The sequence below is a fragment of the Patagioenas fasciata genome, chromosome 1 (genome assembly GCF_037038585.1).
Source record: "Patagioenas fasciata isolate bPatFas1 chromosome 1, bPatFas1.hap1, whole genome shotgun sequence".
NCBI lineage: Eukaryota > Metazoa > Chordata > Aves > Columbiformes > Columbidae > Patagioenas > Patagioenas fasciata.
This window is the reverse complement of record NC_092520.1, coordinates 10773107-10792418: the sequence shown is the minus strand read 5'-3', so window position 1 is coordinate 10792418 and position 19312 is coordinate 10773107. Positions and strand designations below refer to the sequence as shown.

Here is a 19312-nt window from a genome sequence, read left to right as displayed (position 1 = left end):
AGGAGGCCGGCCTGGCGCGACCAGATCCTAGGAACAGAGAGCACCACTACAGCCAACAACAATCTGCCTCCTGCTACAGCTGAAGGGCTCTCCAGGAATACTTCACCCCGGCGCCAGCCTCTCCGTGGGCGGAAAAGCCGCAGGGCCATCCGGGGACAGGGAACCCGCTGCCGCCCACTCGCCTCACTGCGCATGCGCACGCCACCCGCTCGCTGCGCACGCCCTCCGCGCATGCGCCGCGCGGCGCCCGGTCACCCCGCGCCTTCCTCCCGCCTCCTCCCGCTCTGGCCGCGGCTCCCGCAGCGCCTGCGCAGTCACGGGTGCCCGCTCTCCCCTTCCCCCGAAGCTTCTTGAAGATTCCGGAAGGCTGCGGCCGGCTCTTTCCGCTGAGGGAGTCGCCCCGTCCTCTGGCGCTGCCCGGCTTCCGGCTGCCGCCTCCCGCCCCGCCGGGCTCCCGTTCTGCCGAGCGGCGGGGTAGGAAGCGCCGCCGGCCGCTCCGTCGCCATGTCGCTGCTGTGCTACAACCGGGGCTGCGCCCAGCGTTTCGACCCCGAAACCAACACGGAGGGTGAGAGCGGGGGGGAAAAAGGAAGAGGGGCGCGGGGTGCCTCCCTCTTTGTCACCCCCTTCCCGGGGGGTGAGGGAGGTTCTTTCGGGGGGTTATGATGGGTCTGCAGGAAGGGTCTTCGGCTTCCCCGCCACCCCCTCTGTGCTCCCCCGTTGCCGGCACCGCGACGCGGAGCTGTCACAGGCCCCCGGGCAGGGAAGGCCCTGGCTGGGGGAAGGGGGTCCCTCTCGCCGTGGCCTGCCTGTCACCGCAAGGTGCTGGTACCGCCTCGGTTTTGGGCGGTCAGACGGTGCTGCCGGGCCACTGGGCAGCGAAACCCGGACGGTGTCCCGGTGATGCGGGGCTGTCGGGGAGCCCGGCTCTGCCTTTCTTTTTATTAATATAAACGGCTCACAGCTGTATGAGGGAAAAAAGGCAATAAGAAGCCGTTCTGTACATTATTGCAGTGTGTTCTAAAGGTAGAAACTGGAGGCCTCCAGCAGCAGATGGCCTCTGAGGGTGTTGAATACATGGCAGGTATCAACGACTGTAGTATGTGGACTTGCAGCAGGTAATTACAAGTATCTACTTTACTTTGCCAAGTGCCGTGAGCTCCTGCAGTGCTTTCCCTGTGCATACTGGGGATCCAGTGCCTGGTGAAACATGTTAAAAGTGCTGTCATTTCAGGTTTCATAATTCCACAGAAGCTGCAAGAGAGTGATTTGAGTTGCTAGCAGGCTCGCTCTCAATGTAACTCTGTTGGCTGAATTTCTAGAATAGCCTCTTTCCATTAGCTTAATTTCTACTGACCCACAAGATTAGAAGTAGGCTAACGTGTTCTAGCATGTGTCTGTTTTCTGATTAAGAACAATAGCATCAAGTGTGTTTATTTTTCTGAGCTAAGTATTTCCAAAGAGGGGCAGCATTTTGAGTAAGACTCACTAACATTAGTAACAGAAAAAGCAGATGTAGTGATTGAATGTTTCCATTTAGTGATCTCTTCCACCACCACCCGCACACCTCTTTACCACAGAAGATAAAGCAGATAGGGGTGTTTGTATTAAAAATTCTCATTGGGGCTTCATAACCTGTATTTGTAAAATAACAGTTCTTTACCATGTGTTCAAGTGTTCATGATCAAAGTTGTAGTAGATGCAATCTGGTTGTCATAGCCCTATGCTAGTATTGTGGTGCTTGGATTGGGAAAAATAACTTATTGAGATGAAGTTTGTTTTGGTAAATAGCTGGAACACTTACTAAAATTATTGTGCCCTAGACTAAGCAGTTCTAAAATTAAATGTAGTTATTCATAAGCCACTTAATGAAGTTTGATAAGGCATCTAAATCCATATGTAGCTGTGTATGGCTGTCAGGTTCTAATGTTTGTTTTTCAGAACTGTGTTTGCATTTACTTGTAAAATATTGTGAGGATTAAGGCTAATACATGTGTTAAACACCAAAATACTTATCCCTTTAATAAGTTTTGCATTGATATAATCTAATACTTTTATTATCAATATATTAATAGGAAATTTTCTTAAATGGCAACAGGTAGAAAATAAGGCCTGCTGACCTCAAAGCAGTTTTGGATCTTTCAGGTTTTTTGTCTACATTTAGCCTGCAGTATAGATATTCCTATAGTAATGATGGATATAAGAGGCTATTAATCTCTTCTCTTTAGAATCAGGTAGCTGAAAATTTCTGTAGAAACTAATTGTTTCTGAACTATGAGTGGCAACTCATTGACATGAAGGACTGTGTTCCTGTTAAAGAGAGACAGAAAAAACAGCCTGAGGGCAAGCATTAAAGTATGTCTACACAGTTGTGACTGAGTGTACAGTTATGAATTAATCCATGGCGTGCCTGGCAAGGTAAATGTTTCATGTGCATTTTAGATGTGTTAACTATTAGTTAATCCATACTGTTGAAGACTTGTACAGCATCAGACATGGAAGGCAGAACTTAACTTCAGAAATATTCTTTTTTTTTTTAAGCTGTGAGTGGCCAGATGAACATTTCTAATCCAAGGTCTGGTCAAATTTTGCTGCTAAAACACTGGTATATGCACATTTTGTTTAGATTTGAGAGCAGTGCTGCTTGATGACAACTGTAAAGGTGATATGCACAAACAGGCAGAATGTGTATAGGTTATATGTGTTTCTCTCAATTTCTTCACTGTACTGCAGTGGTTTTTGGTTTAGGCTATGATTTGCATCTTTCTTAATACAGTTTAATTTGTTCCATTGCCATAACAGAGGCATGTACTCTTTTGTGCTTGTTTATACCCTTTTCCCTCAGATCCAAGTTAGTTATGTTGCACCTGTAGGACAAACATGATCACAGATCTGATGAAAAAAATGTTTTCTGTATTTCTGGGATGGAGTTGCAAGAAATTGTAGGCTAAATTTTTTAAGTCTGTGTGGCCAAAGTCAACTTTCTTTATCCTTACGTAGTCCCACAGTTAAAACTTTTCCTATAAAGTGCGCTCTCTGATCCTCTGTCTTTACCATGGCTTTCTGTTTCTCAGGCTAAGCCTTTCTTTTCTCTGTGAACTATTTATAAGCTGTTGCCATACCGTGTTTTCAGTGGAATTAGCTTCCTAGCTTCAGCAAGTGCTCAAAGGCATCAACTTACCCAAGGTTCTGAATGAAGTTTATCAGGTTTAATGACCTTCCATTGCTTTGAGGCTGCAAGCATTGCTTGTAGAACATGGGAGTGTTTCCACAGGATGGCAGATGGGTTTGCAAGTTGTATATAGACACGTGTCTCATTTAATCCTCAAGAATTCAACAGGATTCCATTGTAAATATCTCAGAGTTCGGATGACCTGTACCATTTTCTACTCTGACGTTCAACAAGACGACGTAATAAAGTGCTGCAATGAATAAGCAAGGATGTAGCAATAAGGTAACAGCAGGCAGCAATGTGTACATTGTGAAAGTGGGGTTGGTTTGAATGTGAAATCAGCCTAAAAAAAAATAACACCAAACAACCTGAAAATTTGTGGTAAATGCATCTCCAAAAATTATCTGAGGGTGAGAGAAAATGCTTTGTTTTGAAAAGCCTTAATTTGTCCTGGTTAGGGAATGGTGTTAAAAACTCTGGAGAGGTGACTTGATTTTTTTTTTTTTTTTCAGTGAAAAATGTGAAATAGCAACCACAGACTGGAACTTGCACCCTAACAGATCAGAAATAGGTGTGCTCAGGTGGCTGTTGATGCGTGCTAAACTCCTGATTTTACCCACCTAGTCTGAGGTGGGATATTTTTATGGATGTAAACTCTAGTCAGACAAGAGTTGTTGAACTTTGTATGAGTGAAAATGAGTGATGTGTTACTGTCCTCTGGTAGGCAGAATGGTCAGACTGCTTAGCAGGTGGTTCTTGCTGCCTGTTTTTGAGGTACTACAGAACTCTGTGTCTCAGCATTTTCTACTGTGGAACATCCATGGCCCTCATAAGACAGCAGAGGCTGGGCTGTCATTTGCTCCATTATGTACCTGCTGCAGAGAGTGCTTCACGGAGCAAGGAAAAAGGATTGGGGCTGGCCAGATGGACAAATACACTTGTCAGTGTCTGGCTTGTGAGCCATCCCTAAGCTAATTGATCGTAAAGTGGTTTTGATCTCTAAAAGTATTGCACTAACAGCACCTCTCTTATTACAACCTATATGCCCGTGAGGCATTAGAAATATTAGTTTAGGTCTTCTGATTCAGAAATAACCTTTTCTGCAAACAGAGCTTAGTTTTACTACCATGATGCTTTTGATGACATACTTTTATACTTCTGGAATAGAATAACCTCTATTTTTAATTTTGTGAAGTCCTGGGCTCTTTATGCAAAACAAACACTTTTTTTTTTTCTGTGAAACTTACATTTACAAAAGCATTAGCTTTTCATCCTGAAGCTGAAGGAATTGGTAGAAGTTCATGGATATGTAAGTATGTAAGTCCAGCTGAAGGACTAAATTCCCAAAATATGTGCCTTGTGAGCAAAGGTGGGAACTGTTGTCTCAAAGCAACATGTCTGTCAAACTGTATTAATGCCTTAGACTTAGAGGCACCAAATATAAAGTAAATGCTACTAAGCAAGATTTCTTAAAAACCTACATACTTATAAAAAATGAAAACAAAATTATTTGTCCTTAAGCCCATTTAATATCTGTAAGCAGATTACCAATAAAGTTATTTATCACTTTTCTTTTTTACCTCTTATTATGTGAATTGTGATATTTTCACTCTTTTGTTTAATGGAAGCTTATTAGAAAAATTGTTACTGTTTGTGTCACTTTTAATTTTAGCTGCTTCTAGCAACAAAAATTTTGCTTTAAAGGCTGAGAGGTACTTAGTGTTTCTCATCAGTTTTACAGTCAGGTCATTAAAATATTATTGCTGCAGTATTTGACAGGGAGAAATGATATAATCAGAGCAGTTATATTACACTTGAAAAAAATACATCTGTTAAATAAAAAAGGAACAGCTACTTAATAAAAAGGGAACAGCTACTTAATGAAAAAGTATAGTGTTGATAAACATCTGTGAAGATAATTTAATTAATGCAACTCATGTTTCAGTGTAGTGTTTGTACAGAACCTATTAATTAATAGCATTGACATATCTTAATTGTTTGTGTGGAAGACTGGCCTTTGAGTTCAGGTCCTTAAATGACCTGGGGTACCACAAACGGTGAAAAAAGAACAAGCTAATTATCATGAGTAAAATAATGAACTCGAGATTTATATTAAGATAATTTTTTGAACAGAGTGCTTCTAGATAGAAGGCCTTCATTAGCTGCAAATGCATGTATTCGATGCTATAAACCAATATTTTATGTCTGTCAGGTGGCCATAGGGTCATGTTTTTACTTCTTCTGATTTACCATTAAGGATTAATTATTGATGAAGGCAAGGGATGGTCCATAGAAAATTTACTTGCTCCACATGGAGCAGAAGTTTTCCTTAGATGCCTGCTTTGTCATTTGTGGTGTATAATACAGAAGAAAAATATCTGTATTATTTAGGCTTAATGTATACACTCAGAAAGCTTATTCTGTGGTGTTTTCCTTCATAATTGTGTGCACTTCGGGAAGTGAGACAGCTCTGTGCAACTGCTCCACATGGAGCAGAAGTTTTCCTTAGATGCCTGCTTTGTCATTTGTGGTGTATAATACAGAAGAAAAATATCTGTATTATTTAGGCTTAATGTATACACTCAGAAAGCTTATTCTGTGGTGTTTTCCTTCATAATTGTGTGCACTTCGGGAAGTGAGACAGCTCTGTGCAACTGTGAAATTTTTGCTGGGTTTGTGATCAATTGAGTAAGGATTCTTAGTATGCCTAAATATTAATAATACTCATTTTCTTCCAGATTCATGCACATATCATCCAGGTGTGCCAGTCTTTCATGATGCTCTCAAAGTGAGTATGCAACTACCTTTTTAAGTCTTCCTTCTTTTTCCATACATGTAAAAGAATATGCTCGTTTTCCTTTTTCATTCCAGATCTTTCAGTGATGTAGAAACTGATGTTCAGCCTGTTTGAGCAACCCCATGAAATTAGAAAAGCAAATTTACTCAAAACTGCAGAAGAAATTAAAAACTGTACTCATATGCTCTAAATGCCATGCAAGTCTGTATGACACATTTCCTATTGATTGGCTTCAGGTGTCCCAGCAGCTTAATTAAGTTCTCTGAATAGGTCTTTGGAGGCATTGAGAGGTGTCATAGTCTTTAATTAGCCTGCTTGGAATTTAAACCAGCTGCTTGAGATCTTATGTGGCTTGTGAACTAATGTGCATATGACATTTACCTGATGTAAAAAATAGTGGTGTTCTGTTGATCTGACAAACAGGTATATTGGTGAAGTTAGAGCTGGTTCCCATGCCTCTGATGCAGCTGTCCAGGATTCTTGGGCTACATCTTTAGTGGTGAATTAAATATATCTGTGACTGGTCTCCAGTACTTAGGCCAACTGCATAGCCCATATTTGTGATATTAAACTGTTTTCCTACTTCAGGATCTACTGGATGCTTCTGGATTGCCTACAGGCAATTATCTGAGACACAACTGATAAAACAGCAATGGAAATCATTCTAACAATAGTGGATGGTCAGAAATCTGTTGTCCAGAAACGGAACCTGACGTTGTTTACTGTATTCATACAGATGTAGCCTAAGTGGCCTTTCTTAGGCCACCAAATTGCAGTTTAACTGAGCTTTGAGGCAAGCATTTTTTCTTGATATTAAGGAACTGCTGCTGCTGGCAGCGTATCTCGTCCCTGTTCCATAATGTGCTGTCTTTTGGGCTTATGGAAGTTTGTGCGTATATGTTGTGTAGCGTGTTTTCTGTGAGCTGTTGCTCATATTGCAGTACGTGACACCGGAGTCAGCCACAGCGTACCGCTAGCAGATTGGGAGGGATGATCTTAGATCAAATACAATACAGTTACTTAGGCTGGGAGTCTAAGTAGGAGTAGTTACATTTATGCAGTCCTAAAATTACATTTAGCCCTTGGAAGGCAACTGCGAGGCTGACGTGGCCCCTGATGAAAATGAGTTTGACACCCTTGACTTATACAAAACAAATTGTCATAGTCTAAAATTATAGTTGTACTCATAAAACAGTACATAAAGCTTCTACCTAATTATGAAGACATAAATTATACAGTTACTTCAAAATATGTACTCCCTCTTTTTCTTATATATGCACCATTTTTAAAACAAGTATTCCTTTCCCTCATCTCCTTATCTCTTGGTTTAATTACAAATTTATCATTTTGTACGGGCATTTTTCTTCTTACTATGAATTCTAGATAATGTAAGCAGACAGAGTGAACCTTTTGTCTCCTTGCCTGTGGAAATAGTTTATATTTTGAAGATATTTCAGAACCACGTACCTAAAACCCATTGTGCTACAGTGCTTAAGCTGTCGAAGTGGTGGTATACTTATTAGTCAACCTGTTGCCTTTAATAAAGTACTTGAAGTTGTAATATACATTATCCACAGAGGCAAGATAAGTTCTCTCTAAAATTGGATTTCTGGTTCATATAATAAAAAAGTGCCCTTGGTTGATATAGTTAGATGGCTATACAAGGCAGATCTCCAGCATTGTGGTGGGAAATAAGCAGTTGTGAGACTTGACTAGTGCTCAAGGAAAGAAAAAATCCTCATCATTCTAGGAAGGGAGCCTGTATATTATGCCACAGGTGAGTCTAGTCTCAGGTATAGTATTTGTTTTGTTTACGTGTTACTTTATGACATAACATAACATTTCTGTTTTCTGTCGTACGGAATTGGCGCATACCTTGTCATGGAAATATTGCCTCACATTTACTGAACTGTTGACTAAGGCAGTATGAGTGAACTAGAAGTGGCAGCGATAACAGGTTTCTCTGTCTTGGCTTTTAAAAATGCAGTTGATGACAATATTGTGCAAAGAAAGGAAAAAAAAAAACTCTAATCCTGATATATTGCAGCTTGTAAAGGAATATAATTAGTCTTTTGCTTTTTATAAGCTGTTGCCAAGTTAAGGCACTCATGCTTGGTGTGTTTTTATTCTAAAATGTTTATAGGGTTGGTCATGTTGTAAGAGAAGAACAACAGATTTCTCTGACTTCTTAAGCATTGCGGTATGTACTCATGATTATTTACGATTTTTATAGTTGTCAAATGATAGTCATAAATATTAAATTGTACATATGCTTACCTGTTTGAAATTTGTGTACGTTTGTTAAAAACTGTCTTAAATCTTGTATGCACTATTTTTCTTGGTATAATGTTGATGTTGAGTCTCATTTTCAAGCTTTAATGGTTATAATTAGTTCTCTCAAAATCTATTTAGACGCTTGTTAACAATGAAAGAAGGTCAATACTTTTTGTTACTTTGCTTGATTATGGGAAGGATGGTATATTTCTTTAACATATTTCCAAATTAAGAGATTTTCCGTTTCAGTTCTAGGATTTCCTTTGCAGCCAGTGTTTAGCGTAGACTAAAGGAGAAGATGGGACTGAAGAAATAAATCAGTTGCAGATTTTGATAATTTTTAATTGTGTGCACAGACTACAGCACATATATATAAACATATGCTTTCCATAATAGGGCTGCACAAAGGGTTTCCATAACAGTGAGAAACCTCCTGAGCCTGTTAAACCAGAAGTCAAAACTACCTCTGAACGAAAGGAGCTCGCTGAACTGAAACCCAAATTTCAAGAACACATAATTCAGGCACCAAAACCATTGGAAACAATTAAAAGGCCAAGGTACGGTATACAGAATTAAATTTTGCCAGATTTGTGGTCAGTTGGCCAAGTTAAAGCTTGTTCGGTTATTCAGTGTTTCGCATCTCGTATAGTGTAAAAACTCCCAAATTAACTTTAAAAGAGCTTGTGTTTGGTAGCAGGGATGGTGTTATCTTAAGCTTCAAAATGAGATAAAAGACCTCTGCTTAGGACAAGGTAATATTGGATCTCTCAGCATTTAGCCTCCCAAGAAACAAAAACTGTCTAAAGCCTATAGCTTAGTATGCCACTAGAAGTTGTGTTTAGTATTTTAAACAGTCATAAAAATAATTTTAGGGAGCTTTTATTTAGATTTCTTTCTCTCTCTCTTTATTTAGGGTTTATATGTAGGGTTTTCTGTTGAAGGCCCAGACTGCCTTCGAAATTTCTAATCTATTTTTCCCATTATCAGTAAGAATTGGCATTTACAAATCTGATTTGTTTGTTGTTGTAAGGGAGGTTGGAAAGGAAGAGCCTTATAGCAAGATTGAAAGTTACTACTTTGTTACCTTTTTAAAATTGGTTTTCATGAAGCTGACATGATTACATGGTCTTTTTTTTTAGCCCAGATGAGCCAATGACAAACTTACAGCTGAAAGTGTCAGCTTCCTTGAAGCAAGCACTAGATAAACTGAAACTGTCATCAGAAAACGAAGAGAAAAAAGGTAAGGATATAGGGAGGTTAAGCAGAAATATGATGCTAATTGTCACACAGATAACTGAAATGCTGTTTTGTTTGTTGTTGTTTCCGAAGTAATTATGTCATGTAATTATATCCTTGCTCTTAATAGTCTGGGAAATACCTTCCGGTCTAGGGAATGATAATCAAAGTTGAAATGTGAGCAGTGTGGAGACTTGGGTGTTAGAAGCAGTATGTTCCTATTCAAATTATTTGAACTGCCTATTTTGTAAGATATTCAGGTAGAATGGACATGATGGGAACATGCATTTCTGGATGACTGAAAGAGTTTCCCAAGAAATTAACTCTACTCCTATGTCTTTGCAAACACAGTATCATATAAAGTCTTAAATAAACTGTTGAAGTTCCTCTGAAGACTAGTTGGTTCTCCCTCGTCTGTTTTTCCTCTTTTTTTACTTTCCACAGTTTATTTGGAATTTGCTTTCAGAACTACATGGCTTCTTAAGAAGCACTTTTAATTTCATTTGCAGCTATTTGTTCTTGTGCCAAAGCTGTCATTTACCTCTTCTTTCTACTTGGTATCCACATTCTTTCCTTGGTGTGTGTTCATAGAAAACAATTGGAGCCTTTTACAGTCTTAGTTTTACAAAACCCAACAAGTAATTGCTCTCTTTCTCTATGATTGTAATAATTCTCGTCATCATTTTTTTTGCCCCAGTTAAAACAAAGTAAAGGTATGGAACCTGTAATCTGATGCATGGGTAATACAGCTTTTGGGATGCTTGCATAATTTGTTTCATTGTACTTTTCTGTCAGACTTAAGTGCCAGGCAGAATATCAGTAGTTTGAGACTTTGGGTTTTTTCCCTAGTCTACTCCTTAGCTCATTTTACTTCTTAATAAAAGCAGAATGTTTAGTACATTTTGCAATTCAGTTGCAATTTTCTGTAATATGCTTCTGTTTCCAGAGGAAGACAGCGATGAAATCAAGATTGGGACGGCATGTAAAAATGCAGGCTGTTCTAAAGTAAGTGATCCAGTTTCATTCTTAAACCCAGTTGCTAAACTATTGTGTGCAGTTCCGTTTTCCTTTCTTGGGTGCTTTTTGTGTGCCACAATTTGATTTGGAAATGGCACAAAGTCCATCAGGCTTAGCGAGTGAACATTTGATTACATACTTTAGTGTGGACAAGTGTGGGCTGTTTTGTGCTGGGGATGCAGTAAGTTTACTTTTTCTTAAGTGTGTCCTGAACTTCTAATCTGTATGTCTGCCAAATTCATGATACTGATGTATTTCAACATAAAATGTTAAATAAAATGTTGGTGAGAGGTGGGTTACTAATAACACTTTAATTGTTCTTGATAATCTGTGTATAGATCAGAAGCATCTGCAGATCTTATCAATTAATGGTTTGTGCTAGAAGAATCCGCAAATAAAATTCTTGAACACTTCTAGCACCAAAATTAGTCTCTATATTACATAGTCAAACTGAAAGCTTTTTATACTGACACCCTTGTGCTATACAGAACGAGCCAGTGCAATTTAAATAGGTATTTCACATCTGACAGATTTTGAATTTTCTCCTGAAACTCTAGTGACAGAAGAATTTATAGCAGTCTTTTGTATGTTTTTAGGAAGAGCTGATGTGATATTCAGTGGCAGAGTTGTATATTGTTTCATTTACTGCCTTTTGAGGATCCATGTGGTTTATGAATGATAAAATGAATTTATTTTCCAGTTAACTTGTTTTCTCTGAATATTCAGAGTATTCTTAAAGATATCTTGGGGATCTGAAGTGACCTTTATGAGGATAGGTCATCACATCATTGACATACTCCATTGAATGTTAGTAGAGTGCCAGGGAAATTTTGTGAATGAAGGTCAAATGGCTATTTTGAAAAGCTAGGGGAAGCCATTTGGTTTAGATTATTTACTCAAAAGCTTTATTTCTGTTGTAGGTTGTGTTTTGTTTTGTTTTACTTTTTCCTTTGGTCCACATCCTGTAACAGCAATACACTTTAAATGCTTTGTTTTACTAGACGTACGAAGGACCACACAGCACAGAAGAAGTATGTATATACCATTCTGGTGTACCTATATTCCATGAAGGGTTAGTATTCCGTTAACTTTAATTTTTTAATTATTCTATTATGTGTTCCGGATTCCTTGTAAATGTTGCCTTGTTTTCATTCTGTATTTCTTCTTCAATCAGAAATGACAATACTTGGAAGGGGGTGTACTAAATTAACATTATATTGCACAAAATAAAGATCTTAAGTATGCACAGTAAGTAGTGTCCTAAATATTGTTTGTTGATTGCTTTGTGAACTTTCAAGGATGAAGTATTGGAGCTGCTGTAAAAGAAAAACATCTGACTTCAACACATTTTTAGCTCAAGAGGGCTGCACAACAGGAACACATGTATGGACTAAAAAGGATGCGGTAAGTAGCATTTATGTTGTATTCTGTACCTGGCCATTCTGAATTTTGAGCACTGAAAAGTAGTTTGTAGCTTGATTGAGTTATTAGTGTAGTTGAGCTGTTATGGATTACTGCCTCTGAAATAATATGGAAGGTACGTACACCGTGACAATGTGAAATGGAATTTAAAGTGCTCTGTGGTAGGAGTATACTTGTAACAAAGTACAACCTTTAGTTTTCATGATAAATATAATACCTCTGTTTTATAGTAAAAGTGCTTTTGGCAAATTCTGGAAAAAAAGCAGTGTTTTCTGATTTGTACCTTGAGAAAGTCTATGGTATTCTGTATAGAATATGTTTGCTATATATTCCTTTAAAGTGAGGTTATTAGAAATCTTTCCTCTTCCAAAGACAGTAAAGAGAGCAACTGTACATGTTCTGTGGTAAAATAACTGTGCTTCAGGTTCATTCACAGCATTTGAGTTGTTTAGGTCGGCATGGCAGGGCAGATAAGGTTCCATGGGTGGGGACGGAATGGCCTCTTTCTGTCTAATTTGGCTTATTTTTATTTTTCTGTCTGTTTTTCTGATCTGAATCTAATGCACTGTTTTGGTTTAGCCACCATTATAACACACACAGACAGAGCATCTGTTTAGTTTGTGGCTATTTCTTTGCAGTATTGTGAACAAACTGCAGAATTACAAGGTGAAAAATATTCTTAGAGAATAAAAGGTTCTTAGAGAATATTAAAGAGCGTAATAATGCAACTGAACACTTACTTTAAAAACTTTAGCTGGTCACATACTAGATGCATGTGAAGACAAAATTCTTGTTATGAATATATTGTTTATTGCTGAGGCAAAATTGGTTTAATACTGCAAACATCAGTAACATTTAACAGAAGAAAATAAACATAAATTCTAAGAAGTGTAGTTCTATTACATCATTCTGTAACAAATACTTCACAAGTCCTTTACTTCCTTCAAGTCATGGAATTGCTGGTTGCTTTGAAGTTATGTTTGTGTTTAAGTAGTATTTTCAAATACAGAATAGAAAGATTAAGAAAAAAAGCTGGAGTTGTGAGCAGGAGAATATTCATGTAAAGAATTTACCCAGATGTTTAGAAACTATGTGTATATTAAACATGAGTATACTGAGATAACAGGCTTCTAGCTACCGGGGCGTTTTTGGCTTTACCTTTTTGTTGGTCTTTTCTTGTTTTTCACCATTTATTTTTCCTGCGTCAGAGAAAAAAGGGTAATATTCAATATTTTTTTGCAGTAATATGGAAGTTTCTTGGAGACATGGCTTTCTTTGTTCACTTGCTTTCTACCTGCTTGATAACTGCGGTCTTGAAAAGGAAGTTAATCCAGCACATAAGATTTATTTTTATTTTTGGTATTCGGGTTTTTTTGGTTTTCTATCTCCATGTCCGGGTTTCTTACTGTAGTCTCTGTCGTAACCATTGATTTGGCTTTTTTTTAATTTGTTTTTTCACCTCTAATGTTTGTTGGGAACCAGTAGCTCAAACATTAGTAAAAAAGGATGTTAATGGAGTCTTGCAATCTCCTGTGAACATGAAATATAGACCTTATTAGCTATGCTTATTGGCTATTAAAATAGTCCTGAGCTTTTATCCTGATTAATCTTGTAAAAATACTCCTCAATGCCATTTACCCTCTTTTTTTTTTTTTCTGTACCTTTTTCCTTACAACAGGGTAAGAAGGTAGTTCCATGCAGACATGATTGGCACCAAACTGGAGGAGAAGTGACTATTTCTGTATATGCTAAAAACTCTGTTCCTGAGCTCAGCTACGTAGAAGCAAATAGCACTATGGTGAGTATCTATCTTAAGATGTAATTTTTCATATATATATATTTTTTTTAATTCTTCCAGCAGCTTGAAGTTAGGAAAATCTGGCTTCTTACTTTATTTACAAGGCAGAGGTAACATAAGAATCTTTTCTGAGTAGCGACTTTTTCTTAGCATTTGTGTTTGTTCAACTATGTGTATCTCTTTTGTTTTTTTTTTTCCCTCCTTCTGTTTGGACATCTGTAATGTTTTGGGTTTGTTTTTTTCTTTCTTTTTTAGCTACAACATAATATGTTAAAAATATCTTTAATTTGACTTCGGCAATTGAAACCTGATTGTGGTGGATTTACTTGGTGATATGTGTAAATAATTATAGATTGATGATTTAATTGTATTTGGCTTAATGTAATTTAATATTGTTCTTCATGATATGCAGTTTCACAGCTACTAGTATTAAACAAGCGTTAGAATGCTTCTCCGACTTCTCAGTTGCACATTTGGAGATAATGATACAGCTTCCAGGATGGAAACCACTGTTGACTATGACACTGTATCAGAATCTATTAGAATGGATTTTCACTTCTATGTCTGAGGGATAATTTGATCACTTTGTTCATTGTAGGATCTGACTCTTAATGTGATAAATTTTACTTAAACATACCTTAGCTGTCAAATGTTTAATTAGCCTGACAAAATTTTCTTTTGTTTTTCCTGTAAGTTAAATATACATATTGTATTTGAAGGAGAAAAGGAATTTCATCGCAGTGTGAAATTATGGGGAGTAAGTATAAGAATAATTTTTCTATCTTAAAAAAAAAAATCAAACCTTAGCTGCTTCTCTTTCAGAACATTTTTCCTTGTTTCTCTGCTTATTGAAATTCAGTTACATGCCATTCAATAATTAAATTAAATCTGAATCTAATGCCCCAAGTGATCAGTATGACCTCACAGTTGACACTGCTTTGAGCAGGCAGTGACCTCCTGAGGTCCTTTGTGATCCCAAAACCATGACAGTGGTGTTGCAGGAAACCCTTGATACTATGTAGTCGCATGCTCATGTATGTGTTAGACCAATGTATATGTTATATATGCATAGGCATATGTTCATAGCTTGGAAATGGGAGAGGGCTGACTTTTCTGGGTAACAGAGGGAACTCCATCTGCCTAAACATCTACTCAATTTTAATGATAAGTTGCTCTTCCTAGCTGAACTCCCAAATACCTTGCAGTCTGTTTCTTAAATTGAAGTGTGAAATATGTTTTCTCTTCTAGGTAATTGATGTAAAGAGGAGTTATGTGAACATGACAGCTACAAAGATTGAGCTCACTATGAGAAAAGCGGAGCCCCTATTATGGGCAAGTCTTGAATTACCCGTGTCCAACACAGAACAAAAAAAAGAGAGTTCAGATCAATAATGATTCCAAGAGACGAGTTATTTCCCATATGAAGTGGTGACTTGCTACTGTAATCAAATATTTAACTTTTATATAGATTATTTTTTTTTAATTCTAGATCATATGTTCCATTCTACAAAGAAATTTGCTGCACAGTAAATGGGGGTGTAAATCTGAAGGGTAATAGCTATTTCTCCTCTTGCTCCCATGAGTATTTTTATTCTAGTTGGAGTGTCTCCATGGAGATCTAGAGTAAAGGAACTATTGCCCTTTGCTTACAGCCTTACCTACTGTGCACTGACTGTCCAAATAGATTAATTCTCAGTCCACTGTGGGTGTTAATTTTTCAAGTGTTGGTTTTAGACTGGACCTACGGGATAGCACATGTTAAATTCAGCACTGCTCATTGTGAAGCATACAGTAATACAGGTACAAAAATGGTGAGTTTATGAAGTGTTTCACATGCAATTCTGCATCTAGAATTAAAAAGTACATAAACAAATACGAAAGAACACTTTTAGAACACCTTTTGACTGTGAAGGGATGGAATAAACGGTATTTTGCTAAGGATTTCAGTACTTGCTGACTCTTTTGCTGCCTTTAATGTATAAAAGCAGGAGATCAGATTAAAATAAAACCAAAGTTGGCAAGAGGGCTTTTTTTTTTTTTTTACTCCTGTACTTTTGGTGTTTGAATTGTTATATATAAAAGTAAGTGGACAGTGAAATGTCTGAGTAACTTAGCAGCTCAGTGGTGGATAATATACGAACAGCAGAGTATTGTAAAATTACCAAGGTGCTGTAGATATTGGACAGTGTTTAGAATGTATATTCTGTCCTATTCTGCAACATTCAAAATTATTAATCTCTTTTTGAAGTAGGTGCATATGTGCAGTAGAAGACAATACACACTGTAGATGTCTCAGGAAAATTATTTCCATGCATAGCTCTTGTTTGTGAGGATGGTAATCCAAGAATTAAATTTTATCCACAGGACAGATCTTAGGAGAAACAAATGACAAGCTTTAAAATGTCTGTCTCAAATCATAATTGTACCTTTGAATTAAACTACTTTTAAAAATATTATTTCTTTCAAACAGCATAAGCAAAACGCTGTAGTTAGAAATCAAGACCTTGTTTTTGTTTTCAGTTCTCCATCAGTAAAGATTTGGCGCTGAAAACAGGATAGTTTTAAAGATGAGACTTTCTAAAGCAGCAACTCATGTTGTTTTCTTTTCCTTTTTGACATAGTTCCTTAATTTTGGGTTGCAGCTGAAAGAAAAATGATGTTTTCATGTATAAGTCATGTAAAGTGTACACCATTATTTATTGTGCCAAAACTTACATATGGAAACAAGCAGTCCTGTGGACTGTTGAAATGTGTGGATGCTCATCTGCCTCCCTTGGCAGACCTGGAATAACACCAGGAGAAACAGAGCGAAGTAAAGGCTTTAAATGTGGGTTCCTAAGAGTCTTACTGTTTTCCAACAGGTATAATTTGACTTGAGCTCAGAGTTCTGTCTCTAGCAGTACTTGAAATCCTACTTCATGCTTAAAGTAGTAGGAAATACATTACCAAAGACACCATCCCTAAACACCAAGAAAGTAACTACAGTGCTGTAAATATGAATATTTTTTTTGGTGCTTCTTTACCTTTATTTCAAGATCCTGTTTCTTTATTGACTTGGAGGGAGTATGGTTGCTTATTCCTTGAGCAGCTATTAAATGTTCCAGCTCTAAGTTCTGCCTAAAAGATTCTATTTACTGCTAAAAAAAAATAAAAAATTGAAGATGGCAAGTACTATAAAGTGATAGGGTACAAGCTTACAAAAAAACATATGCCTGCGATTGGTCCTCTAAAAATCATACACACGTTCCCTGGTCTGTTCTGAAGCAAAAAGTGGAACTCTTGCCAGTAAAATACTGAGAGCAATCACTTCAGTGAATGAAAAACTCCGTCTCGCAGTACCTGGTCACGTGCCATCTGTGGTTTTGCGTGCGGAACTCTGAGCTTGGACAGCAAAATGAGCCATGTTTAAAAGCCAGGATAAAGTTCTTATTTAACAAGCAAGTTCAAACATACTTATCCGTACGGATATATAAATACCCTGGATATCTCATGTGTTCCACTTTTTTTCATATATCTTCAGTTTATCTACATCCTCCTGCAGTAGGTTTACATCATGTAAAATCTGTTTTAAAGAACTATGAGGAAAGTGGAACTTCTTGGGAAAATCTGTGTTTTTAAGCAAGTCATCTGCTGCCTTAGAATACTAAATGCTAAATGGAGAAAATTGTGGATGAATGGACTTTCTGCTGTTACTGGTGGAGGCTTTGGGACCCCGTAGCTGTTTTTTGAGAGTATGTTCTGCTGGCAGCTGGGTCAATGTGGTCGTAAGTAGAAGAAAGCTCCTGTAAACATAGTCCTCAGCTTTGCTTTTGCTCTTTATTCATTCTTCCTACTCTTTTACTGTTGTTTATACCTTCAGCAGAAAATTATAGATACCTCAGGAGTTCCATAATGATTTTCCCCATCTATGACAATAAAACCAAGTTCAAAATTCACCTGTTTAAGAAAGTAAGTAAACAGAGAAACCCCAGCTTTGATCAGCCAAGAAGCTGCAGGTTTTACAAATAACAGCCTAGTTTTCCATAACCTGTGATGTTTTTCACATTAAAATTATGAACTTTCAAATTGCATAGACTACCATGAGTCTCTTGTTTAATTGCATTAATTTGCAGCAGCCTTTTATAACCAGATATCTGCATCTATGATCAGCCTGCAAAAGCTTTATATCTCTGACTGAATTTGGGTGTTTTGATCGGTTGCTTAGATCAGTCTACAACACGCTGGTGTTTGATCCTGATTATTTGATGAAATGACATCTTGACGTGGGTAGTGATAGCTGACACTCAGTGGAATATTGGTGTGGCTGGACATTTTATTAGTAAATGTGGAGGAAAGGTGAAACTATCTGTAATATACCAGACCAATGACAATACTTTCTCAAAAGCAACATCTGAGAAGCAAGCTAAGTGAATTTTTGATCCTACAGGCTTTCACCGGTTTAATAATAGTGAAACTGAATTGCAGACAGGTATGTACTTGCAGTTAAATTTAACCTTTTTTTTATGTTCTCAGAAGTTGTGCTGTATTTAACAAGTTGATTAACTTGCTGCAGTCTAGCTATATTTTTATAATCATTGACACTTTAGAAGCCGTAGTGTGTTTCAGTATGGGTTTACATGTTCCACATGTTGACAGCGTGTTACATGTCTCAGAACTGACTGGCAGGGTGCATCTGAAACTTTTCCCTTACAATCACATTTTAATATGAAATATTGTATGAGTATACAAATTTGTGACAGAAATTTTTATCTTCTCCCTCCTGTATAAGCCCGTTTTCCTGTCTGGCATTATACGCCATCTGTAACAACATTTGGAGGAGCTGGAATTTAATGTGAATACACTGTTAAGCACTGGGCTGTTCAGCTACCCCAGCTCTTATGTTTTTCATGGCACTGATGTAACTTGAGAAAAAAATCTTCTATTGGATGATGTTCTGTAACATGTACATTATCAAGTCACCATTTCAGTAGTTTAGGGACTAGTTTTAATAGGAATTTTGCCTTGGAAAGAAAAAACAAATGTAACAATGCATCCTTTGCTTGCATTCTTTAAACATGGCATGAGTACTGTTTAAATACTGTACCTGTTAATCATTGGTCTTTCCCAATTGCTACTGTTTTTTTTTAATCTCCATTCAGGAATGAGATCCTTTTTAAGGTAATGAGTTACGTGTCTGGAACACTGTATTATGATGGTATTAATTTTCCCATTATGAGAGTCTTGAATTAAAGTTGGGGAGATGTCTTTTTGCATGGTTATTTGATTCTGCACATTCATAAAACTTACATATGCAGGAATTAATCTCATGACTTCATGTTCTAGTTTTTTTTCTAAATGTATTCAATAAAATTCTTATTACATGCTGGTTGCATTTTGGGTTGGTTTTTTTTTAATTCTTTTGTCATGAGAGAGAACTTTCTTTGCATTTGCAGTACCACTGTAGAAATAAAATAGAAGTGGCCATTTCCTACAGGTCAGTCTACATAGGAGGGAAAGTGTGTGGCGAAGGGTTTTTACCCCACCCCTTGGTTTGGTTCTTTGCCTGTTGTTTTCTGACACAACAGCCTGGCCCAGACGTGCAGGTTTTGCAGCAGTT

General features: G+C 37.5%; 1 protein-coding gene across 1 annotated transcript; it reads left to right on the top strand.

Moving 5' to 3' along the window:
* The first annotated feature begins 347 nt into the window (after positions 1–347).
* On the top strand, positions 348–19078 carry CHORDC1 (cysteine and histidine rich domain containing 1). Its single transcript, XM_065832592.2, has 11 exons — positions 348–568; positions 5911–5960; positions 8113–8169; positions 8640–8800; positions 9383–9483; positions 10426–10484; positions 11498–11568; positions 11795–11900; positions 13597–13716; positions 14411–14473; positions 14965–19078. Exons 1-11 carry the CDS (start codon positions 505–507, stop codon positions 15106–15108), a joined length of 996 nt encoding a protein of 331 aa, XP_065688664.2. The 5' UTR covers positions 348–504; the 3' UTR covers positions 15109–19078.
* Positions 19079–19312: the final 234 nt, after the last annotated feature.